The sequence below is a fragment of the Euleptes europaea genome, chromosome 13 (genome assembly GCF_029931775.1).
Source record: "Euleptes europaea isolate rEulEur1 chromosome 13, rEulEur1.hap1, whole genome shotgun sequence".
Lineage (NCBI taxonomy): Eukaryota > Metazoa > Chordata > Lepidosauria > Squamata > Sphaerodactylidae > Euleptes > Euleptes europaea.
In genome coordinates, this window is record NC_079324.1 from 63,703,664 (window position 1) to 63,728,904 (window position 25,241).

Consider the following 25,241-nt stretch of genomic DNA (forward strand, 5'->3'; position numbering starts at 1 on the left):
TAAAAGCAGCTTTGAGCTCAAAGCCTGTGGAGTTGCGGAGCGGGACAAGTCCTGATGCCGGGGCTTCCTACTTCTGACTCAGGACATGCGGCAGGTATGGATCATCGGAGAGCTGCCTGGAAACTCTGCCTGCTCCTTCGGCTCGGCTGACGCCTCTGTGTGTGTTCCAGACACACTGTTGGATTTGGGAGTGTGCAGGATGGGCCTGGGTGGGGTTGCCCTGGAACAGAGGCACGCAAGGAATGGGGGGGCCCATCTTCTCTCTGTCCCGCTTATGAAAGTTGGGGGAGGCCAGTTGGAATCCGGCCCCCAGTGCACACCAAACCCCTGTCCTTTACAGCACTCTGAAACGACAGCAACGTAACTCAAAGACGACATTTTGCCCGGGAGTCGCAGCTGGTTCTGCCAAAAGCCTCGTCTCATCTTGTCCACAGAGCCTCGCACATTTCTTTGTTCAGTCTTTTCCCCCAAACGGAATCTCTCACTTTGGCCTGTTTTGCCACCTTAGACTTGTTCACTTGGTCCCGCAGCAAACATTTGCTAGTCGATTTCTTTCTTTTGGTCTTAACTTATTTTATGAGACTTTCAGCAGCCTGGTGGTCCGGGAAGCTGTAACACGGAGCATTGGCCAACCATGTTTGCGATGTTGTTGTTTTCTCCCTGGTGGACCCTTTCCAGTGGCAAGTTTGCAAACCCTCAGCAGCCGGGCCTTGTATAGGGGGCAGTGGACTGGGAGCACAGGCGAGCCTCCCGCACGAGCACAGAGGCAAAGGGCGCTTTAACCCCCTCCTCTCCTGAGGCTCTGGCCCGCCTGTGTCCTTCTGCTGCACCTGAGCTGGCTCTCATCTAGGTCCAGGAGTGAGGGCCCCCCAGAGGACTCTCCTAGAGTCTTGCTTGTTGCTCACGCTGAGGAGGAAGGGCTGAAGAGCCCTCGGCCTGTAAGCGGAGCCAGCGCTTCTGGCACTGGCCGGACCCTGTGACAAATGCCCCTCGGAGATTGTGTAGCTTTAGAGCCCCGAGCCATTCTGGACACCAAATTCTCAGGGACTCGTTTCTGTGGAATGTGTTTCTCTCTCTTCTGGAAACCGCCAGCAACTATGGAGTACAAACTCCTGCAAAGCTCAGCTCTTGCAAGTGAGTTTTGGCTGAAGCGGTGAGTTGTTCACTCCATGTATTCGTGTGGGTTGGTTTTCCTGTTTCTGTCTGCTCACCTCCCTCTCCATGTTCTGAAAATCTGGGTGTACGTCCTTGGGGTGGTACTGTCCCCCATAAACAGGTTGCGGCTGTTCATTCTGACTAAATGTGCCTCTTTGTCTCGAAGGATCTGGCAAACCCTAGGCGGTGATAGTAGAGGAGGGCCTGTTTTGGAGAACTGCCACCTTGCCATAACTCTTTCCCCCATAAAATGGACTGGTTGTGCCCCTTCTCAGGGTATGGCAGTAGCAACTCCTGATCTTTTCCCCCAAAGGCTGCTGCTGTTCTCAGTGTTCAGGGATTGAAACTCGGGCGATCTGCAAGGTTGGCCCTTCCCACCGGCTGGGGGCTGACTCTGCTACCCTGCCGGGGTGGGGGGAAAACCCACGCCCCTGTGGAAATTCTGGGAAGGAAGTGCCCAGACAGAGGGTAGCTGCAACTGTAAATACTGTATAATTTTTTTCAAGGAAGTTGCATGTGCCGTTTTATTAATCTTTTTTTTGCAGAAGAAGCCCTGTTGGCACTTCCTGTTTTGAGGGTTCCGCCACTGCTGACCTGCAACAGTGTAGCTTGAAGATGTAAAATAGTGTTTTGTTTTTTTAAAAAAAAATTCTTTTGATGGGCAGGGCCCAGATGAGCTTACAAGCATGAAATGATTAACACTAAATCTCTTTCTCTGTGTCTCTTCCTGCCCTCACTCCCACTTCACTGACTTTTAAACGTTGCTAGAGAATGAAAAGTTCTCGAACCTTCTGCAGTCTGGAGGTCAGTGGTCTTCTCCGGGCAACTGAAAACAGTGCATTGTAGCCGACGTGGGATGCACTGTAGGGGGAGTGGTGCAAAGAGCAACAGGAATTGTGGGGTGGGGGTAGACTGGATTACCACTCCATGGCTCTCTGCCTTAATTTCACTGCAGGAGAAAGCCACGTCCTCCTCTGCCCAGGGTGCAGTGCGTCTCCCCTCCCCATGTGCAAACTGTGACTGTGATAACCTAGAAGCAGTTTGGCAGCCAGCGGTCGCCTCTGTCTCGCATACCTTCTCTCACTTGGACTCTGCTTCTGCAGGAAGGGGTGTGCCCTCGACCCCTTTGCCCTGCATGCCCACTCCGTGGCCAGGAGGGAAGTCTTTGCCACAGGAGATGAAAAAACTCTGCTCTCCTTCCACCTCCCCCCCCTCCAATTGCAGTTTGGGTTTATAATCCTGGTGCATTCTGTGACAGAAATTCAGGAATATAGGAAATAAAACTATTGGTTGAACATAGTTGTTGGCTTTAGGTTTTCTCTCTCTCTCTCTCCACGGGATTGTTTGAGAAACTTGCTGGATGCTGTATCGGACTGTAGGGAGAGAGGTGGTCCTGCAAATAAGAGGGGCCAAGGCCATCAAAGGGCTTTGCATGTGATAACCGATACCTTAAACTGAGCCTGTTATCAGATGGGCAGCCGATGGAGCATTTGCAGAATGAGACTGGTCTAGTCTCAATGTTACTGTTAACTTTCCTTTTAAAAAAGCAATGGAAAAAGCTTTTAAAGGGCAAATGAATGACAAGGCTTAAAGCAGGGGTCGGAAAACTCATTAGTCAAAAGAGCCAAATATCAACAGTACAACGATTGAGATTTCTTACGAGCGGGCATGAGAGCAGGGGCTCCGAACCAAGTTCGGAGAGCCACACTCAACGGGCCAAAGAGCCGCACCAAGGCTTAAAGCCCTTCTGCCCAAGAGCTGAAAGCCCTTCACCAATACATTTTGTTGCCTTCTTCATGACAGCCCTGTAAGGTGGGTCAGTATTGTGGTACCCACATTGGAGCAGGGAGGTGGAGGGAGTGGTTACAGGGCCCAGGTGCAGCACATTGTGACAACTAAACCATCTCCAAGCTGGGGGCCATGTATTTCCACAACCCGGAAGCTGGGGCTGGGCGGGGGCTTCCTAGCTGGCAGCGGCTGTTAATTGGGGACAGGATCCCTTGGCTCCCTCTTCCCCTTGCTGGTGCCCCTTCATGACTGCAGAAGCCTCTACAAACTGGTAGAAAATGCTACCATTAGGTGAAAGGCCCTGTCCCCCAGAGCTCCCTGCCTGCACTTTGTATATATGCTAGTCTCAAGGCAAATTATATTTCCACCCATGAAAAGGAGACATGGGCTTAAAACACCCCTTCACCACTCTTTGGCTCAGGGCCTTCACTGCCCCCACCCTGCCTAATCTCAAAATTCTGTTTTTAAAAGTCTTTTGAAATGGGGGTAAACATCAGGTTCCAGCTGCGGTCGCTCGGATGCAGCTGTGTTCATTTGCATCGGATACACTCACATTGATGAGCATGCATGACAATCACTGGTACGCTGTGTGTGTCTGGCGTTGCTGTGAGTATCCACTCACGGTGCTTTCTGCCAAGAGCTTTTTTTCCTAGTGTGGGTTTTCCCATCAAATGCTCAGTGGGTGGGGTCCAGCAGGTGTATTCCACTAAGGGTGGTGTTTTTCGCAAGTACAAAAAGTCTTACCTGCGGGAAATGCCCCACCCCCCGCAGAACAGATCTGTCTGAACAATGAACAAGAGGCTGTCGAACACTTCCCTCTCGAACTGGCCTGCAAACTCTGCATGCTTCTGCGCACCTGGGACTACCAAAGCTCTTCAGCCTTTTGTCCATGAGTGAGAATTTTATTTCCTGTAAATCAGGGGCCCGGTCTCCCATCTGCATGCCCATTGCGGGAGTACCGGCTTTGAACATTTCAATCCACTGAAAAAAGGTTTCCTGATGGGAAGTGAAAACAAATGGCTAAAATCATAGAAAGGATGTGAGAAGATGGGATGGACTCTTTTCCTCTCCCTTCCCATTCTGCTGTGGCTCTTGAGTTCCCCCACCCAGATGGAAAGAGTTTCCATGTCTTCTTGCAGCTGTTACTTAACATCATCTCATTCACCCCCCCTTCTCCACTTCACTGTTCATAGCTGCTTGCTTTAAACAAAGAAAGACAAACACACAAGATCCTCTGGCTGCTGACTTTGCACGCTGCATTTAACACACAGAATATTACCCACCCCCAGACCCTGTGTTTCACAGCCACAGCCTTTGAATTTCTGCAACATCTGTCGGGTATCAGAGCACTGAGTGCAGTTGGAGTCTAGGAACAAGCATTGGTCTGAGCCAAATAAGGCTGGGCTTGCTGCATTGCCAACTAAGTGCCGGCAGCACCTGAACACAAGCATGCGATGTCTCAGCCAGAGCTTTGCAAATCAGCTGCCTCTTTCCTCCACAACACCTGCTGGCATGCCCCAATGCTTCTGATTCATCCCAATCCCTCTGATTTCCCTTAATCATGCTGGAGTCAAGTGGAAAGTGGCTAACAGTTGCTGCTGGCGCACCATTCCTCACAACAGATTCTTCAGAGCTGCAAGGTTTCAGGATGGTGTCCTTTGCACTTTAATCCTGGTCTTATCAAGTCCCCACTGGCTGCAGCTTGTGACGGCCAGCCTTGGGATTACGGCTCCATTCTGGTGTAGACTTTTTCTTCCTTCCCTTCCTTCCTTGCAGCGTAGCGGGCCAAGACAAACAGGTAGTCGCTAAGCCTGGAGATTGGGGTGAGGAGGAGGGAATTAATGCATAATTCACAGAAAAAACGGTGGCACTAGAAATGCCACTTTATCCTACAGGGCAGGGGAAGGGCAGAGACTCATTCACAGAGCATTTACTTGGCTTGCAGATGCCATGCTCAATCCCCAATGTTTTCAGCATTGTCCTGCCTGTGCTCACCCCGCTGTGGTTTGGGGATACCACGGACGGCACCTGTGACACTGTCCTGCAGACTGGTTGCCCAGGAGGAAGTGAGGACAGCGTGATGCGCCTAAGGCTTAAGTTACCTGTTCAAGTACTTGGCCACGTTTGCATCCACTTCTCCAGATTTCACTAGAGGAACGACGCTACAGAGCATTTAAAAAGAGAGTGATATTTAAACTGATAATTAAAAACTGGTTTTGGTGCCCCACACAACATCATAATTTTTCTTCATGCAACCACTCCCTAAGTCACCTGCAACATCAGCATCCCGGGCTTACCACTAATTTCAAAGGAACGTGCTAAACTGCGCAATTTACTCAAAGGCTGCAACAGTTTCGGCAAAACTATTACCCACATCGCCCCCACACCGCTCACTGGTTAAACCAGCAGCCTGTGGTGTGGGAGCGATGCTGGTAATAGTTTTGCAGTTCAACAGTTTGCTCCTAATCAACACCCCGAAGTCTTGCCCAAAACACGACGGCCCAGTTCTGACAGGCACAAAACAGTCTGACGGAGCAGAGGGCTCCTTCAGCCAACCAACCCCCTTCCATTTTCAAGGCTCTCAGAGGTTCGATGCTCACTGAAGTCACTTACCACCTCTCAGCCCTGCGACAGACGGCTCTGGAGAGATGGAGAGCAGCACTGCTCCTGCCCCCGGACTGAAACGACAGTAAATGCAAAAAGGCAGGGAAGAGTCTTCTGCCTCTGAGGCAGCAGTTTGCAAACCCCCTCCCCATCCCCCGAATAAAAGCAAACATCAAGGGAAAATGTGCCATGGGGTAAGCTCTGTGAATGGGGCTGAGAGAGAAATTATTTGCCCACGGTTCTTCTGAAGAGTCCGTAGCTGAGGGGGGACTAGCTGCTGAACCACGTGGGGGGTAGCACTTCTACTACCCCAACCTTAAAAATCATGCAAAATAGCTACCGGCAAAATGAAAGCTGTCAGAGGTGGAAGCTGGTCCGAGTATCGATCGATCCAGGTCTCAAGTTCCAGGACGGGCTTTTCACTAAAGGACGTTCGTTCTATAGAGGAGAGGAGGATGTGAGTGAAGAAAAGAACCGTCCCCCGCCCCCCGCAGACACGCCAAGTTGCCCCCTGCGCTTTATCACTTAACCCAGCTCTGATGCCATTTGCACACTGTAAAACCTACACCGGGGAACAAGAGCATGCCGATAGGAGGAAACCAGCTGAAAAGTGCAGGGTTTGTATTTAAAAAGGGGTTTTCCCCTTCTCTAATTACTTAAGTGAGACTCTCTGGCAGAGGAGATCGGAGTTGCCACGTTGGAGCCAGCGTCTTGCAGCATACACTGCACCTGCAGGAAGAAAGCAGGCGGAAAAAGGGCATTTGAGAAATAGTTTTGGAAAAGATGGTGCTTTTAGCATGTCATGCAGACTTCAAAGGCAACAGCATGATCCCAACCCCCTTTTGAAAAAGGACTGCACAAACGATTTGGAGAATGATCTGTCATGGCTGGCTGCAACAGGGAAAAGCGAAGCCTTCATATATTGAACCAGCACCACTCCCAATTACCAAAGAGCTGGGGGAAACCAGCGGGGCGGCTGGCCACCTCCGCCGTGCCCTCTTTGGCACCTCTTCTAGGGCATGTAACTGACACTCTTGTCTTCCAGCAAACACTTCACTTCAGTGAACAGTTCCAGGTGGTGTTTACAGTAAACATATGCATCTTTCCCCCTTGTACTTTTCTCTAGCTATCAAGAGCATTTTGATCCCACCACGTCTCCAAGGAGCTCAGAGCAGTGTGTGTGTGAATCTTCATTCCCCGTTTCTATCCTCCCTGTGAAGTAAGTTAGGCTGAGTGTGTAAAAATGGCCCAACATTTCCCTTCTTGGCAGTGTGAGATTTTGAACCCGGGTCCCTTGGACCCTAGTTCAACAATGTAGCCATCATTGCACACTGGCAGCAACATGCCGGATTATAAGGATTTGGGGTCTGTCCTTTGCCCCGAGCAATGAATTTGTGTACCAGATTGACTGATCCAATAGTTTCCCCCTCACCTTGTGAAGTTCTTCCACAAAGGAGTGACCATGTTCACGGCCAAATTCAGCACACAACCTGCAGCACAGGAGAACAGTATTAATCGCAAGCCCTCCACCTGATCCACACAAGAATTTGGTTTTCCACAAGAATTCTCTCTGAGCATGTCTGGGTTATCCAAGACAGACACCACCTCAGTAGTAGCCAGAGAGATTTTTCACTGGCACTGAACTGATTCATTGCTTCTCTGAAACATCCAAGCAGGCAGCAAATGCATATCAGCTCTTCCATCACTTACCCTAGGGTGGAACTTAATTCATCCAGTGTCCCCAAGGCGTCAAAGATCTGGTCATCTTTTGCTCTCCTCTCCCCAGTGAATGTGCTGGAAAATCCTTTTGAAACATGCAGGATGACAAGAGTGAGAAAAGGTTCAAACTGCTCAAAGTCAGATCCCACATGCAAGTACGTGAGTACAGTTCTTTAAGAACAGAAGAAGAGCCCTGCTGGATCAGACCCAGGCCCATCAAGTCCAGCAGACTGTTCACACAGTGGCCAACCAGGTGCCTCTAGGAAGCCTACAAACAAGACAACTGCAGCAGCATTATCCTGCCTGTGTTCCACTGCACCTAATATATTCAGCATGCTCTTTATGCATGATTACGGCCCACTCAGTGAGTGGCAGCCGAATGTGTGAACCAGCCCCATCAAAAGCATCATGGGGGTTAAGGCAAATCTACATGTGCAAGTTGTCACTTGATGTTGCAAGTATCACAATATGATTCTTAACATCCTATTATAATCTTGTATTAAAATAAGCACACTGTCACAGTTACACTCCAAGTTCTTTCTTCTTTTTAAAGGACCAGAGCTGGTGCAAGAGTCTACATTTGTTTCCCTTTGTAAATTAGAATCTGAAGGTGAGGCATGAAGAAGATCCAGTTAAAGCAGTGGTTCCCAACCTTTTTTTGACCAGGGACCACTAGGACTTTTTTGTTCGGTGCAAGAACCCCAAGGTTCAAAATAAAAATTCCGAGAATTTGAAAATAAACTTTAATCATAACTGTTAGTTAAACATTAAACTTAGAATAATATTTGAATATATATTTTTATAATAGATAACTTTTAATTGAAAATATTAATTTATTATGGGTTTATAACTTTGTTTCGCGGACCTTAATTTAGTTCTCGCGGACCCCTGGGGGTCCACAGACCCCCGGTTGGGAACCAGTGAGTTAAAGGATCTCCAGTGGTGGGCTCTGGAAAAGGCATTCCTAGGACTTTGGAGAATTTCAGGAAACAATCCTGAGTAAGATGGACCAGCACCTGTTCTGCATGCAGAAGGCCCCAGGTTCAATTCCAGGCATTTAAGGATCTCGGGTGCTGGGAGAGATATTTCTCAAGACTCCTTGAGAGCCACTCTTAGAGACAGGAGCCTTGTGGCGATTTAAAGACTGACCGCATTATTATTCCAGCATAAACATTCACAGGCTAGACCCCACTTCTTCACATGCAACAAGCAGATCTTTGCTATGCACTTATTTAATACTGGAGATATGAGGCTCCTACCCCAGCAAAAACAGATGATTGACAGGCTAGAAAATCCCAAAATGGGCTGGTTTGGCATAAGGCGGCTTCAGAGGGCAGGTGCCCTTAACATCAGCCTTGGCTGACAGTTGCTACCTTTGTCGCCGGTCTTCGTGTAGATCTTTGGGACTTGGCTTGTCTTCTTGGGTTTGGCATCTAGACTAGTGGGAAAATCAAAAGAAAAATTAACTAGCTCTAAATATTAAGGTGCATGAGGTTTGAAACTGGTCCAACTGGTGCAGTGTGAACACCTTTTAAACCGGTTTAGGTGATTTGTGTCAACCTGGACCAGCCAGAAAGTAAAATAGCTAAGAAATGACGAGTAATAAAACATTGGTAAGTGGTGGGCTCTCCATCCCTGGAGGTTTTTAAGCAGAGGCCTGATGGCCATTGTTAGCAATGCTGATTCTATGACCTTAGGCAGTTCACGAGAGGGAGGGCATCTTCTGGGCATGGAGCAGGGGTCACTGGGGGTGTGAGGGAGGTAGCTGTGAGTTTCCTGCATTGTGCAGGGGGTCGGACTAGATGACCCTGGTGGTCCCTTCCAATTCTATTATTTATTTCCCAAATTTCGAGGTTCTTCCCTTCCCCTGATGATGCATTTTGCATTCTCCGTGCTTATTTAAACTCCGGGCATGCAAGTCAGGGCCCCATTTGCCTGGCTGCGCGTGTCCAGGTTTCCGGCACGCGCCATGAATTGCCCGCCGAGCCCGCGGCCGCTCACCTGGGCGGCTCCCCCTGCTGCTGCCGGCTCAGCGCCCGCTCGAAGCCCCGCCGGACGGCCACCGCCCCTCGGCTCAGGCAGCGCCGGCAGCCCGGCCCCGCACTCGCCATGCCTGCCCGGGGGGCGCGGCCGGCCGAAGCGTGTCCCTTCCCGGCTGCCGTCGCAGCCGCCTGACCGGCACGCCACCTCCTCCCGCGGGCGCCTGATTGGACAGACAGAGAGGCCTTGCTCCCGCCTCCAGCTCCGCCCCTGAGGCGGCGCCGGCCACGCCCCGCTTCCTCGAGTGACCTATGAGATAGAGCAACCTGGACGCGCCCACGCGGCGGTGATTGGCCAGGGATGGGACGGGTGGGCCACGCCCCTTCAGCTCTCTTTCATTCGCCCGGGAGTGGCGCCGGCGGTGGGAGTCGGGACAGGTGAGTCGGCGCAGGTGGGCTCTGGGGATGCTCGAGGGGGCGGCCGGGGCTTGCTGCGGGCGGGCAGGGGCCGCTGCTGGGGGCCAGGGGCGGGGGGCTCTGCGGCTGCTCCCTGGCACTTGGGAATTAATAGAGAAGGGCAAAGAGTGCAGTAGCCCCTTCAAGACTCACAAGAGTATTTCCTGGTTCCATTCTGTACGGCTAAATGTGGTGCCTGCCATGGAGATCATTCCCAGTGGGTGGCCGTGTGAGTGTGTCTGCAGTAGCAGAAAAGGAGCAAGAGTCCAGCAGCACCTTAAAGACGAACAAGAATATTTTCTGGCAGGGTGTGAGCTTTTGTGAGCCACAGCTCACTTCTTCAGATACCTTCAGCACCTTAAAGACGAACAAGAATATTTTCTGGCAGGGTGTGAGCTTTCGTGAGCCACAGCTCACTTCTTCAGATACCTTCAGCACCTTAAAGACTAACAAGAATATTTTCTGGTAGGGTATGAGCTTTCGTGAGCCACAGCTCACGTGAGCTGTGGCTCACGAAAGCTCATACCCTACCAGAAAATATTCTTGTTAGTCTTTAAGGTGCTGCTGGACTCTGCCCTTTTCTACTACTGCAGACAGACTAACATGGCTACCCACTAGTCAAAAAGGGCAAGAGTCCAGTAGCACCTTAAAGACTAACAAGAATATTTTCTGGTAGGGACAATATTTTTGTTAGTCTTTAAGGTGCTACTGGACTCTTGCCCTTTTTGACTACTGCAAACAGACTAACACGGCTACCCACTATGGCTGCCCACTGTGAATTAACTTTGGAATTAAGTCTCCCCGAGTGCAAGGAGGTGGGTTGAACACATGAAGCTGCTTTCTGCTGAACCGGACCCCCCTTGTTCTACTCAGACCCGCAGCGGCTGTGCAGGGTCTCAGGCAGAAAAGGGTCTTGCACATCACCTACTTGCCTGGTTCCTTTAACTGGAGATGCCGGGGATTGAACCTGGGACCTTCTGCATGCCAAGCAGAGGCTCTACCACTGAGCCATGGCCCCTCCCCTAGTTTTTCTCTAGCAGGGGCTGTTGGTGGGTAGGTGGGAGGGCGTGAATGAGCTCCGGTTGGGAGGGGGGCCCCCAAGTGTTTTTTGCAAGCAGTATGGGGGTGCTCCAGCGTAGGCATCCCTCCGGCGTCCCCATCAGCAGAAAATGAGTGAAGACAAGTGACCTGTCGGGCGTTTAAGCTTCTGAGCAGGTGGAGCTGGGAGGGGGGATTCTGAGAAATGCAGGGTTGCGTAAACTGTGTGCTGTAGTGTAGCTTCAGATTTCTGCCGCTGAGGTCACCGGGATTCTAATCCAGTAGCACCTTGGAGACCCAGAAGATCAGCTTCCAAGGGTCAGAGCTTCCTTCATCGGGTATCTCAAAAACCCATACCTTGAGAATCTTGTTGTCTCTGAGGTGTTGCTGGACTAGAATCTCAGTGTTCTCCTGCAGTCCAATACTGAAGTCACCTCAGCACAGTGATGAGAAGAGGCGCTGAGTTTTGCAAAGGAAGCAGGTGATCGTGCTGCTGTGAGCTGCGGGGGTGGGTGCTGGGAGTGCTGAAGCAGGTTTGGGAGGTGGCTGGTTTTTTAAAAAACAAGTCTCTGTGTGCCTTTGTATGGGCATGCAGGGGTGTAAGTGCGTGCCTGTTTTTGCAGAGGGAGAGATGCTGGCCAGGACTCTGTTTGTGTCTGCCCCAGGGAAAGTTATACTTCATGGTGAGCATGCTGTGGTCCACGGCAAGGTAGGTGTGTCGGTTTCCATCTCCTGAACTGCTTTGCTTGTGGCTGAGGGACTCAGCTTTCTTGGATAAATGAGCTAGAGAGTGTCTCTCTGTGTGTGATCTATATATGTGCAAATGCAAAAATGGGTTGAGGTGTCGGGTGCACGATTGCACCTGTGGTCCCCCTGACCTCATACGCCAGGGCTGGTCAGACCCTAAAGCAGGTCTCTGGGCTTGAACACATGAAGCTTCCTTACACTGAATCAAACCATTGGTCCATCAAAGTTAACTGGGGGGAGGGGATCTGTTGGATTTTAATTTGCCCAGACTCAGAACTTCAATTCACATGAACACATGACGCTGCCTTCTACTGAATCTGACCCTCGGTCCATCAAAGTCAGTATTGTCTTCTCAGATGGGCAGCAGCTCTCCAGGGTCTCAGGCTGAGGTCTTTCACATCACCTACCTGCCTAGTCCCTTTAACGAGATGCTGGGGATTGAACCTGAGACCTTCTGCATGCCAAGCAGAGGCTCTACCACTGAGCCGCAGCCCCAACTTGTGGGTTTCATATCCAGCAATGAGCAGACGGTGAGTCCTGAGCATGGATCCTTTAAATGAAATCTTTCACAAAAATCACACAAGGTTGGAAGAGACCACAAGGGCCATCCAGTCCAACTCCCTGCCATGCAAGATCCCACAATCAAAGTGCTCCCGACAGATGACCATCCAACCTCTGCTTAAAGAGCTCCAAGGACGGGGACTCCACGCCTTCCCCCCGAGGCAGGGCATTTCACCGTCGAACCGCCCTCACTGTCAGAAAGTTCTTCCTAATGTTTAGGTGGAATTGCTTTTCTCTTAGTTTAAATCCATTACTCTGTACTCTAGTCTCTGAAGCAACAGAGAACAAGCTAGTTCCCTCATTAACATGGCATCCCTTCAAATATTTAAACATGGCTATCATGTCACCCCTTAACCTTCTCTTCTCCAGACTAAACAAACCCAACTCCTTAAGTCTCTCCTCATAGGGCATAGATTCCAGGCCTTTGACCATTCTGGTCGCTCTCCTCTGGCCCCGCTCCAGCTTGTCAACATCCTTCTTAAATTGTGGAGCCCAAAACTGCACACAGTATTCCAAGTGAGGTCTGACCAATGCAGAATACAGTGGTAGTATTACTTCCCTTGATCTAGGCACAATACTTTTTTTGATGCAGCCCAGAATTGCATTGGCCTTCTTAGCCACCATACCACACTGTTGACTCATATTCAGCTTTATTCAACACAACCTCAATCACACTCACCCCAAAGTTGTCCAAACCTTGTTGCATTCAAGGACTGTCTGAGTAGGAGAGCTTTGTTGATGATAGAAAGTAGAATTCTGCCCTGGCATGTCTCAGCCCCATCCTTTGTAGGGCAGATGACCCCACAGGGTCTCTGTCCCTTCTCTGCTTTTTCTTCACCTCATTTGCTCCTCCCCTCAGTCCCCAAATGCAGGTGCCTCCAATTCATGTTCATGTGCCAGAGGTTCCCTGCTAACATCTTTGTTGCTGAATATGTTGGGTGCTGTGGAACACGGGCGGGGTGGTGCTGCTGCAGTTGTCTTGTTTGGGGGCTTCCTAGAGGCACCTGGTTGGCCACTGTGTGAACAGACTGCTGGACTTGATGGGCCTTGGCTTGATTCAGCAGGGCCTTTCTTATATTTTTATATTCTCTTCAGGCTCCAACTGTCCCTGCTGTTTTGGGGATTCTTCCCCTTATCTCGCAATATTGGCTGGGTGGGGGAGGCTGACTACATGGAGAAGTTCTGGCACTTATCATATGTTTTAGGTTGGCAAAGAACCATGTTCAGAGTCAGAGTGGGGGGCAGCCTTTGTCTTCAGCATTTGCAACACATCTGCTTTTCCCATGCAGGCTCGCAACACTCACAGTTTCTGAACTAACACGTGTAAAACTCTGAGCTAGATTTGCTGAAAGCACAGGGTATTTCAGGGCCAGTTGCAGTTTGCAAAGTAGCTGTTTCTCGGTCCTGCTGACTTAGAAGCAAAATAATCATTTAATAAAACAAACTCCATTAGCAGCCAGTGTTACGCATAGAGTCTGTATTCCATTTCTCCCATGCAGGCCCTCCAAACAGCCGTTAAAGCCTAACAGAGGCCCGAGGTGACCTCCATGATATTACACAGTATAAAATCTGTTTCCCATGATCCTGTCAACTGGCATGTCAAATGGTACATCTGTGAAAACATTCTTGCCTCCCCCTCATAATTTCTTGTAAAAAATGTCTCTGGGAATATTTTGCGGGTCTCTTTTTAGCTTGCATGAAATGTCACACTTCTCACTAGTGGAAGGAAGGCATTTGGGCATCCCTGTGGCTGCAGGACCCAGATCTGTAGCTTGGTGTGTTTATCAGCCTTTTCTCACACATAGGCTGCTTTGGCTGTGGCGGTGAACTTGAGAACCTTCCTTAAGATGACCCCTCGGAATGACGGCAAAGTCTCGGTAGAGCTGCCAAATATCGGGACCAGGCTATGCTGGGAAACCTCGGAACTCCAGCCACTGTTAGTGGCGTTCCCTGGTAAGCAGTAGGGGTGTTATGGCAGACCGGGGCATTCCCTGATCCGTCTCCCGCCTCTGATGCACCAGGATCCCTGGCTGCTTGGGAAGATCCAGTCTGCTGAAGTTCATGTTTGGGAGGGTTGGTTTTGCTTGTTGTTGGTGCCCTGGGATCTGGTTGGGGCGAAAGGACTGGATATTCCTTGCTGAGCTGATGAGCCTCCTGCAAGGGCCGTGACCCTCCTTGCCTTTCTGCCTGGACACCCCAATGGATCCATGCCCCTGGCTCCTCTGGCTCTGCTGCCCAGAGCTCTTCACTCTGCCGTTTCCTCGGGCCTAGAAACCTCTCTTCCAGTTGTCTATGTGAGACCTCTTACCTTTCCAGCCCCTTCTCAGTCTCTCTTCTGCCGTGAAATTGGCATTGCTCAAGACCTCAGTCAGTGCAGAAACTCAGACCATCTGGATGTAACAGCGTTCAAATGTATTCATCTCCTGTTGCCTTTGGAGCGGTGGACTCTGATCTGGAGAACCGGGTTTGATTCCCCACTCCTCCACATGAGCGGTGGAGGCTGATCTGGTGAACCGGATTTGTTTCCCTACTCCTCCACATGAAGCCAGCTGGGTGACCTTTGGCGAGTCACAGCTCTCTTAGAGCTCTCTCAGCCCCACCTACCACACAGGGCGCCTGTATGGGGAGGGGAAGGTAAGGCGGTTGTAAGCCGGTTTGATTCTGCCCTAAGTGGTAGAGAAAGTCAGCATATAAAAACCAATTCTTCTTCTTTGCTGCTGTGTTCTTTTTCTTTCATTCTTTATCAAAATCTAGATGCAACTGCCTCAGGGTTCTTTGTTATGTTCCCCTATAAAGCGCCATGGATGATAAATAGAGCAGAAAGGGCTGATCAAATTGGCATGTAGATTTCTCGAGCTTGGGGAGGGGGATCCCTTGCCTAGACTTCCCTTTGGCTGCATCTGTGGACGGAGCTGCGTTGCCTCTCCACAGGGAAGTTTGGCAGCCTGTTAAACTGCAGCCAGGGTCGTACAAGTTGAAAAAAATGTGCCAAATTCTGTATCGAGAAGAGCTGAGTGGAGATTTGTAGTCTTTATAATCACGTTATTGTATGTAATTTGTTCACATTGGGGGATGGGGGAGAGTCCTGCCTGTTGAGAATAGTATCTCATTGTCCTGTCTGTGGTTTCCTCCCCCCTCAGCTGACCAGACTGAATGTCAGCCCCCCAGCCCAGGACAAGTAGAGAAGTTGAAAGAGTTTGCCGGACTCACCAACACAGCTTCAGCCACGCAAAGCCTGGCCACCCTCGCGTTTCTGTACTTATACCTGTCCATTGCATCCAAATGTGGGTAAGGATATGCTCAACATCTGTTGGGTCATTAAGAGCTGTCAGATTTCTCCCTTGAGCCGAGCTGAAGCACTGGGGAGCCCCGTGGCTTGCCAATCTGCTCATTGTGGTCCAGCGGGAGGCAGTAACTCTTCTTTTGGGCACACAAACAGCCTACCTTATCCTAGAGATTCAGAGCAGATTACAGGAAGTCCATGGAGATTCCTCTTTGCTCCCAAAGGCTTTGCTGTTTCTACTTATGAATGGGTCAGTGAGAACGCTTTTCATGCAGAAGGTCCCAGGTTCAGCCCCAGGCATTCCCAGTTAAAAGGATCAGGGGGTAGGTGATGTGGAAGACCCCCGCTTGAGACTGGTGAGCTGCAGCTGGTCAGAGATTGATAGATGGGCTGACTTGGTATAAAGTCAGTTTCGTACATGAACACATGAAGCTGCTTTATACTGAATCAGACCCTTGGTCCAACTAAGTCTATTGTCTACTCAGACCAGCAGTGGCTGTCCAGAGGTCTTTCCCATCACCTACTTGCCTAATCCCTTTAACTGGAGATTCCGGGGACTGAACCTGGGACCTTCTGCGTGCCAAGCAGAGGCTCTACCACTGAACCACAGCCTCTCCTCGATGCATGGGGCAATATGTAATCGGAATATATTTTTAAAAGTGAAAGTCCCTGTATATTTTCCGCTACATCCTCCCTTATGCACAGTACTTCAAGTGTTCTCCAAAGCCAGATGCATTGGGGATGCATTCAGATGTCCTAAACAAACCTTGAATTATCTGTGGTATAAACAGGCCTTAAGTCCTTGGGCTCATGTGGTCCCTCCCCTTATGCCAAGATCGAGGACTTCTTGGTTTAGGACACCATAACTTTTTATGATGGTTGAATCAGGTGCCTTAACAAACCAGGGTTTGTTTCTTATCCACAAACTGGGCTTCTCTTCATTCGGAGTGGAAAAGCCTGAGGGCTTCCCTCCTGTTCACACCATAAACAAATTGTGGCTTGCTTCTGGCATCTGAGGGCAGCCATTGATTCCCCAGCGGAATGCTTCCTGCCATGGTTCTCTGCATTCTGTTGCCTGCAGCAGGCCCCCCAACCCTCCCCATTTTCTCCTGTCTGTTCTGATAACTCTTCCAACAGAGAATGTAGGGAAGATACTCGGGGTTGGACTCTGTGGAAGAGGTGATAGGAAGAGTTGATGGAAAGGATCTTTCCTCACCTTCCCAACCTGTTTGTCCCGAAACTGGGAGAGTCCTGCTAGGAAAATGTGCTCCAGAATTGGGTGCTGTAGTGACGATGAGCAATTGGATAAAATTGCTTGCCAGTCCCTCCTTTGCTGATGAAAGAAGAAGTGGTTTGATGTGATTCCCTGCTATTGCGGTGCATCTCCATCCTGTGGTGTGCTTTGCTGGCCAGCCACTCCCGAATGGCAGGCTGCTGAGGAAAGGGGGGAGGCAGGGGGAGATTTGCTCCCTTGACTCCTCCTGTGAGCTTTCTCGATGAAGCATCCCTCTTTTTAGAAGCCAGGGATCTCTTGCTGAGGTCTTTTCCCAGGCCGGTTATGTGTTTTCACCCTGCCCGGGGGCCTGTTTTCTGGCCTGGAGATCTGTTCTGTGCCTCAAAAATAGGGCATGGTCCTCTGCCATGTAGTGTATCTATCAGTGGAGATATATACCCCCCCCATCTCACTGACTGTGCTCTGGTTGGTTCCATAATTGGCTTCCAAATGAACCATCATGCTCCAAGATGTGCATTTGGAACCACTTTTCTCTTGGCACCAGTTAGTGAGGTGACTGCAGTGGGTTTTGTGTATCCTTACCTACCCCAGGTTCCTGCCGAGTGTGGACATCCTGGTGTGGTCTGAGCTGCCCACGGGGGCTGGGTTAGGCTCCAGTGCTGCGTATTCGGTCTGCCTGGCAGGAGCCTTGCTTTCTGGCAGCGGAGTCATTGGCTACCCTCTGGAGGAGGGCCAGTCTGTGGGCAGGTAAGGTTCCAGGGGAGCCTGCGGTCATGATGGGGGGCTTGGAAGGTCACGGGTCTTACTGGGAAGCTGGGCGGGGAGGCAGGGGCAGCGTGTTGTGCCAGCCGGAATAAGAAGGGTTTCCTGCTCTTCACTTCCAGGTGGCCCCAAGAGGAGGTGGCCGTGATCAACAGTTGGGCCTTCCGAGGAGAGCAGGTGATCCACGGGAACCCATCAGGGGTGGACAATGCAGTAGGCACCAGGGGTAGGGTGTGCTGTTCTATTATTTTATTTGTTTGTTTTACAAAATTTATAATCTTGCCTTTCTGCTCTCAGAAGATAGCTAGCAAATTAAAACGTTTGTGATAAAATCACATTTTAAAGCTATTAAAATCAACCCAGCCCCCACAAAACCCATGCGTCATTAAAGCAATTTAAAACAGAGCTAAAATACAGACGAAGACATAAAAAGAGCAGTTTGGTCAGGAAGGAAGGATCACTGAGGGAATGTCAAACAAAACCAAAAAGTCTTCATCCACCCGCAGAAGATGGTCACAGAATGGGGGGGGGGAGTTGTGATCCAGACCTTTGGGTGCCATGACTGAGAAGGCCCTTATTCCGGTCACTGTCCACATAATCTCAGACCTACCATTTTGTATTTTCTCTGAGAAAGTCTGTTCATTTTGAAATGACAAATGTAAGGGAGCTGTGTCGGGGAGGCTGCCTTGTGATCCCGCCTGGACTCAACAGCGTCTCAGCTCAAGATGGCCCAGGTGGGATCGGCTTGAAGCACTTCCTTGCCTGTGCCAGACATCCTGGTTCCTCCTGGCAGAGCTAAGAAGGGCTGTTGCCTTATTGAACCTTCCCTTTGGCTGGCAGCCTCAAGGGCAGCCCTTGGCCAGGTGTCCCCATCTTTGGCGGTTAGGCAGGGGGCTACTGGAGACAGGGCCTGTTCAGTGGCTGCCCCCCCCCCAGGTGTGGGACTCCCTCCCTAGGACAAAGCCTGCGCTTTAGGTGGTGAATAAATTCTGTTCTGACTGGATTGGCTGTGCCTTTTTCTACAGCTGTAGAAAAATAATCATAGAATCATATAGTTGGAAGGGGCCATACAGGCCATCTAGTCCAACCCCCTGCTCAATGCAGGATCAGCCTAGAGCTTCCCTGACAAGTGCTTGTCCAGCCTCTGCTTGAAGACTGCCAGTGAGGGGGAGCTCACCACCTCTCTAGGGAGCTGATTCCACTGTTGAACAACTCTTACTGTAAAAAAAATTCCCCTAAATGTCTAGCGGGTACCTTTCCGCCTGCAATTTAAACCCATTATTGTGTGTCCTATGATCCTCTGCTGCCAACAGGAACAGCTCCCTGCCCTCCTCTTAAGTGGCAGCCTTTCAGATACTTCAAGAGAGCAATCATGTCCCCCCCCCCTCAACCTCCTCTTCTCCAGACTGAACATTCCCAAGTCCCTCAGCCTTTCCTTGCAGGGCTTGGTCTCCAGGCCTCTGATCATCCTCGTCGCTCATCTTGATTGGTTCATTCTGCTGCATAGCTGGTTTTCTACTTTGCCCCAAAAGCCTCATCCAATGGAACTAATGTCTAGAAATTAAATGAATGGGGTGAGCAGTTGGCCCAACATGCCATCCCTCTCCCTTTGGGCAATCTCGGACAACAATCCTAACAACCAGCTTTCCCCTGGCATGCATCCCAAAGGCCTCTCTTCGTCATGCCATTTGTTCATGTGTGATTTAGTTCCTCGGGCCAGGTCAAAAAGGCCAACGTGTCCTGCTGAGTAATGCAACTCCTTCCTCCAAATGTTTAGGTGGAGCTCTGCGGTACCAGTCGGGGAAGATCTGCTCATTAAAAAGGTAACGTTCTTTCAGGCCGCTGCAATTTGTGCCATAGAAAGCTGTGGTTGGTCTTGGAGATGGCGAATGAGAATAATACATTTCAGTCGTTGTGGGCATCTGTATCTTTGATCCTTGTGTCTTCTGAAGCCACTTTGGATCTGGTGTGTTAATATGGGGAATGTAGAACATGTCAAAAGCTGATGAAAAAGGAATATTTAAATTTGGCCTGTGTTGGAGTTAGTTGTTAGCATGCATCGCATGTAAGTATCTCCTGCCTCTGGGGTTCTGAAAAGCACCTATTTGATGGGTGGGGGAAGCGGAATTGATATATAAATATCAAGTGATTTTTTTTTTACTGCTCTTTTATCCTTTTTGAGGAGGGGCTCTTTCTGGCTGCTTAGAGTGGGGTTGGGGGAACCGGATGTCCTCCTGCTGTCTGGCAAGTGATAATTGCTCAATTTATTGGATCAGTATTACTTTTAGGACCAGTGGGGGTGCCATGACTCCTTGACAGTGAGTGGGGTTTCAATAAAATCCAGAGGGTAGTATTCCAAAGACAGCCAGTTAATGATTGAAGCCAGTGATTTAGGAGTCAAGGAAGGATTATGAAGTAAAAAACTAACTGAAATGATTTCCATGGGCTGTGCTGGGATGGAGACTAAATTTTGTGTCTCTTCTTTCTCGCCCCTCCCCCTGCCCCAGTGTTCCCACATTAAGGATTTTACTGACCAACACGCGGGTTCCTCGGAGCACCAAGGTGCTGGTGGCAGGCGTCAGAGACAAGATTATGAAGGTATCTCTCTTCCCTGCCTTCCCGTTCATTTGGACAAGGTGCAGTTTATCAAAGCTGCAATTTCACCGTAGTTGTTTATGCCCCTGGCTTCTCCCTTCTGTTCATCATGAGGTGAAACGGGAAGAGGAATGGATCTAGGTGCGCACGCCGGCAGGATGTTTGCACATTTGTGTTTAACTGAATGCAGCCTAAGATGCAAGCTGGAATTAATTGTGGGAGAGAAGGTGGCTGCCCCCCCCCCCACAGTTCCTGTGCCTCCTTCCTTGCCACTTCCCAAGGGCCCCCACTTATTCAATATGTAAGAAATTAATTGCTTGATACAAAATCACGTTGCTTTTTTCATGGTGCAAGAACAGCGGTGATGCCCTCATAACCTTGCAGATGACTGGTGTTGGGATGGGGTCTCCTCCTGGTGGTGTTTGGGGTCTCCCCAACACACAAGACTGCAGGTGGGGGCCCAAGAGAGATCAGGGGCCACGGGGAAGCTACCGGGCCACGGCCACATTGGCAATTGATGCCCTTATAGGTCTACTGGGTTACAAAGACTTCACTTGGAGCGTCCTGTACCATTCTTTGCAGCTGGTATCTCTCTAAAAAGGTGCTGCTGCTGATTCTCCCAGTTGGCAGAGAATGTTTTCCTTTATAGGGAAGGCCATGCCCTCTCATGACATCACTTCCTGGAAGACAAAGCTGGCTGGTTTTGTGCCCACCCCACCACTGAGACGCTTGCCAGGCTCTCTTGCGAAGTGCCCAAAAGGGTGAAAATGAGGAAGAGAACTGTTGATTGGGATTTCTCTTCCCCTTCCCTTCTGTAGTTTCCTGCTATAATGGAGCCAGTTCTCACATCGGTAGATGCCATTTCTCAGGAGTGCGAAGCTGTTCTCGAAGAGATGGCTGAACATCCATCACTGGAGCACTACCCTGTTCTAGAGGTGAGGGAGTCCGGCATTTCTTCTCTTCAGAAGTCAACAGGTGCCATGAGGGCTGGAACCTTGTTTTTAAAATGCAGGCGCAATTTGCTAAATTCTGTTCTGGGCATCAGATTCCAAACAGTGCTTCCAGATGTGTCATGTTGGGAGGGGCCACAGATGAGGACAGAAATGCATGAGTTTCCATAAAGAATGCCCTGGCTTCTGTCTCCATTTAAAAGGTCTCTAGTAATAAGTAAAGATGTAAAATTTCTGGAAATGTTGAAAATGTGGGAAATGCTTTTTCTGGAAAAGCAGACGTTCTTTTTTTAAAAAGCAATGTTTTTGTCAATCCTAAAGTGTTTTTACTGCTTTAGCATGAAATATAAAGTTATACGGTTTAGAACTGAGCATATAAAATTTGCACTATTTGGCATATTTATGGAATTAAAAAATACAGATGCCTTAGTTTTCTGCAAGCAAACGAGAGAGTACTTGAGAGGAATTGTGTTGACTTGGATGGGTATCAATTTTTGCCACCTGAGATTTTTTTAAAAAGGCTGAAAATAGAAAGTGTCTTTTTGTAATAATCAAAAGGGAACATCAGCATCGACAGGAATGCTCTCATACAGCATATTTGGGTATCCAGTTGAACTTTAGAGCATTGAAAACATTTGGCTGTTAAGTCATGTGCTGCCGAACACGTCGCATACATGTTATGTCTACTGCATGCAGAGGAATTGTAATTGCTTGTTGCTGCAGGTTGTTTGACGGGGGCAAAGTTCCCCACCACGCATTTTGTGTGAGCAAAACCTCTTCTTCGAAGTATTTCACTCGTTCTGGAAGAAAGCCTTTCATTGGAGTTTTCTTTCTTTTTTTTAAAAAAAAAATTAATTGCTTTTTTAATAAGGGGTACAGAAAAGAAAAAAAGAGGAAAGACAAATAGGGGAAATCTTACAATTTGTAGTTTTGCCCGTGCCCAAGTTAACTCAAGCCTTTACCATAACCCCCTAATTCTAAAATTAAGTAATTTAACTAATGTTCCAAAAACTGTTAATAATTGCCATTTTATCTAGTTACGTAGAGCTTAATAAAATATTTTGAATATGAACCTGGACCTATATTTTCACTATATAAAATATCAATTACATACCAACTACTATTAACACTGATCCGCATGGATTTTAAGGTATTAGTCTTATCTACTGTCTCACATTATTATCTAAAATTGTTAAGTCACCCATATCTATCGAAGAATGGCTGCCACTTCTGCTTGCATAGGAGTTTTCTTCAGTGCTCCCCAACATTTCTCAGTTTTCCTAATTGGAAGAACTGGGAGGTCCTCAGGGGGGAAAAAAAGTTGGTCTCTTTTTCCGGGCCTTCACATTTCTAGTGACGGGGCTAAGGAAGCCCTCCAGGCCAGGGGCTACAGGAGATGCAGGACTTAATAGAAGTGTGTTTCAACCCAGAGCCCTGAGGGTGGTTCTCTGCGGCTCCTTCCTGCAACTGAACAGGGTCTCCTTTTTGACAGGAGCTGATGGACATAAACCAGCACCACCTGAATGTGATGGGCGTGGGCCATTCCTCCCTGGACAAAGTCTGCCAGGTCACCGCCTCACATGGCCTGCACAGCAAACTGACGGGGGCCGGCGGAGGAGGCTGTGCCATCACCTTGCTGCGGCCAGGTCAGGAATCTGTACAGTCTTGCGCTCAATGGATACTGTTTGTCTATCTTGTGTGTTTGCTGGAGCAACTGGAAAGGGACCGTTGTCCCTATGGAATTGCATGGTGGGTAAGGGACCAAGGAGCAAGCCTGAAGCAGCCTGGTTCGAATTTCACCTCTGTCTTGACTTTTCCAACTGGCTTTTGGTGAACCACCAGGTTCTCAGCCTCTGTCTGCCCGTCTGGGGTGGTATAATGGGTAAGTGTGTCAGAGTAGGATCTGGGAGAGCCAGGTTCGAATCCCCATTCCGCCATGGAAGCTTGCTGGGCGACCTTGGGCCAGTGGCACACTCCCAGCCTAGCCTACCTCATAGGATTGTTGTGAGGATAAAATGGAGTAGAGCCATACTGGCCTCCCTTACAAGGAGGGTCTTAGATTGAACCCTCAGTGTACACAACACTTCCTGGCATAGGAGAAGCACAATCAGGACGAAGAAGAGTAGGTTTTTATACCTAATTTCTCGACCTTAAGGTGTCTCAAAGTGGCTTACAATAGCCTTCCCTCTCCCCCCCTCCCCCACAACAGACACCTTGTGAGACAGGTAAAGGTGAGAGAGTTTGGAGAGAACTGTGACTGGCCCAGGATCACCTAGCAGGCTTCATGTGGAGGAGTGGGGAATCGAACCCGGTTCTCCAGTTTACAGTCCACCGCTCTTAACCCCTACACCATAGCTGGACGTGAAGTGCTTCGAATGCTTAGGAAAATCCGCCTGACTTCGATCCAGTGGGTCAGTCTGGCTGCGTATGATGCTTCCCCCAGAATAAGGAGGCGTCTTCTGACCCAGAGGCTCTTTGCTCTGGGGAAAAGCCCCACCCTTGAGGTTGAGCCCTCTAGATCCAGTCTGCTATGGAAGTGTGAAATGCGGCTCTTTGTCGGCTTCCGCTCGTATGTGTGTAACTCTTGAGTTCCCACTGCAGCACAGTGGTGGTGAGAGAACAGCCGCTTTGGGGGGCAGAGTCTGTAGTGGTTTGAGCATTCCACTCGCGAACAGTAACCTTCCTTTCTTGGCAGACACGGCCCCTTCGGTGGTGGAGGCTGCTACGCGAGACCTCAGCGACTGTGGCTTCGAGTGCTGGGAGACGGACATCGGGGCCCCCGGAATATGTGCACATTCAGCGCAGTCCCTCAAAGCAGAAGTACTGCAGGCTTTCAGCGGGATGTAGAGGTGGCCAGGAAAGAGTACTTGTGCGGATTGCTTCGGGGTCCTAGCTTGGAGTGGATGTCTGATGCCCTCTGGGACTGAGTGCAGAATGATGGGATCTTTTCGGAGGTTTTCAGCTGGGTTTGTTTGGACTGTGATCCAACTTGAGACTTGGTGCAGTAACCCAAATGGGCCCAGCTGGTGGAAGCGCCGAGGCTGCCCTCCTGTGCGGCACACCATTTGTGCAGCTTGAAGAGCTGAGGCTGTGGGCTGGCGTCGGGTGAGACCTGCTGCCAGTGACGGCCTCTTCTGCCGCAAAGTCCTTCTTTTCAGTGCTGTTTATATGTTTCTGACTTCTCAGAGATTTGGCTGCGGTTCCAACTCTCCTTCACCTCTCTGTCGCAAAGACCCCCTGTCCTCAGGGTTGCCAGTCTGAACTAACTGAAAGGACCCTGGTGAGGCCAAAAATCCTGCCGCAATGTTGCATGGAAGCGCAGTATGGCAGGTGACTCATGCATGTTGGGAGGGGGGAAGGGCGCTTAAACCCTGGGCTGCTATCCTTCCTCCCCCCACCCCCTGCAACGGTCACAGCAAGAACATCATGTCAGGCACTTCGAAAGCAGTGTGTAAATTTTGAATGTTGGGCTTCTTGCCCATGAGTGCCATGGTGCCTTCTGATACCCTTTATAGTACCCGCCAGGTGTCTTTAGGAAGTGGGCAGGGCCAGGTAGGGCATTTGCCCAGCAGGGCTTCTGATTGACTATTGGAGATTTTATAAAACATTGCTTCAGTGGCAGCAGCGACCACAGCGCAGGGGTCTTCACTGTGTAACTGAAGCTGAACTGTGGCAATAATTTGGTAGCTGGCTTTGCCTCCTGTGGCAGCCATTTGTTTCTGCACCCACCACCCCATGTCAAAATTCCAAGGGTTCCCACAGGTTCAAATTTTGGGGACTGGAGCTCTTGGTGCTTTTTGTTGCTTTAGCCATAGCTGGTAGCTGCTGAACACCAGGTGGCAGCAGAGGTCCATCTTTCCAAAAAGGACCTCTTAAAGTGAGAGCCAGTGTGGTGTAGTGGTTAAGAGCATTGGTTTGGAGTGGTGGAGTCTGATCTGGAGAACTGGGTTTGATTCCCCACTCCTCCACATGAGCGGTGGAGGCTAATCGGGTGAACCGGATTGGTTTCCCCACTCCTCCATGTGAAGCCATCTGGGTGACCTTGGGCTAGTCACACACTCTCAGCCCCACCTGCCTCACAGGGTGTTTGTTGTGGGGAGGGGAAGGGAATGAGATTGTAAGCCGGTTTGGTTCTCCTTAAAAGGTAGAGAAAGTCAGCATATAAAACCCAACTCCTCTTCTTAATTCTTCAGAGGCCGAGAACTTCTCCCCCCTCCCTCAGAGATACTTCCTTAGCGTTAAAAATGAAGCAAGACCCAGCAGCACGGCCCCTTCCCCCACCATTTTTAAAAATATTTTCGAGTTTTTGCATTTTTGCCTGTGTAGCTCATCAATGCAGCTGGCACTCTACAGACTCAAAGCAGCAAGAA

The 25,241-nt window shown here is 49.7% G+C and overlaps 2 protein-coding genes across 2 annotated transcripts; one reads left to right on the forward strand and one right to left on the reverse strand.

Annotated features, from left to right (window-relative positions):
- Window positions 1-4,666: 4,666 nt before the first annotated feature.
- MMAB (metabolism of cobalamin associated B) lies at window positions 4,667-9,377 on the reverse strand. The gene is made up of 9 exons (XM_056859116.1): window positions 9,268-9,377; window positions 8,640-8,704; window positions 7,258-7,351; window positions 6,980-7,037; window positions 6,204-6,276; window positions 5,888-5,985; window positions 5,557-5,621; window positions 5,046-5,105; window positions 4,667-4,754 (listed from the first exon to the last, which is right to left on the reverse strand). Exons 1-9 carry the CDS (start codon window positions 9,375-9,377, stop codon window positions 4,667-4,669), a joined length of 711 nt encoding a protein of 236 aa, XP_056715094.1.
- A 1,993-nt stretch (window positions 9,378-11,370) lies between these two features.
- Window positions 11,371-23,718, forward strand: MVK (mevalonate kinase). The gene is made up of 10 exons (XM_056859612.1): window positions 11,371-11,448; window positions 13,853-14,000; window positions 15,188-15,335; window positions 17,156-17,311; window positions 17,449-17,552; window positions 19,104-19,149; window positions 19,834-19,924; window positions 20,740-20,856; window positions 22,364-22,517; window positions 23,567-23,718. The coding sequence occupies exons 1-10, from the start codon at window positions 11,371-11,373 to the stop codon at window positions 23,716-23,718; spliced, it is 1,194 nt and encodes a 397-aa protein (XP_056715590.1).
- Window positions 23,719-25,241: the final 1,523 nt, after the last annotated feature.

What these genes read in the sequence shown, in the direction of transcription:
- MVK (XM_056859612.1), top strand. Translation starts at nt 11,371, where the DNA reads ATGCTGGCCAGGACTCTGTTTGTGTCTGCCCCAGGGAAAGTTATACTT. An exon ending in AAGATCTGCTCATTAAAAAG is followed by an intron (nt 19,150 to 19,833) that starts GTAACGTTCTTT and finishes CCCCTGCCCCAG; the next exon opens with TGTTCCCACATTAAGGATTT. An exon ending in AGCACTACCCTGTTCTAGAG is followed by an intron (nt 20,857 to 22,363) that starts GTGAGGGAGTCC and finishes CCTTTTTGACAG; the next exon opens with GAGCTGATGGACATAAACCA.
- MMAB (XM_056859116.1), bottom strand. Translation starts at nt 9,377, where the DNA reads ATGGCGAGTGCGGGGCCGGGCTGCCGGCGCTGCCTGAGCCGAGGGGCG. An exon ending in CAGCAGGGGGAGCCGCCCAG is followed by an intron (nt 8,705 to 9,267) that starts GTGAGCGGCCGC and finishes TTTTCCCACTAG; the next exon opens with TCTAGATGCCAAACCCAAGA. An exon ending in GTGGCCAAGTACTTGAACAG is followed by an intron (nt 4,755 to 5,045) that starts GTAACTTAAGCC and finishes CCCAATCTCCAG; the next exon opens with GCTTAGCGACTACCTGTTTG.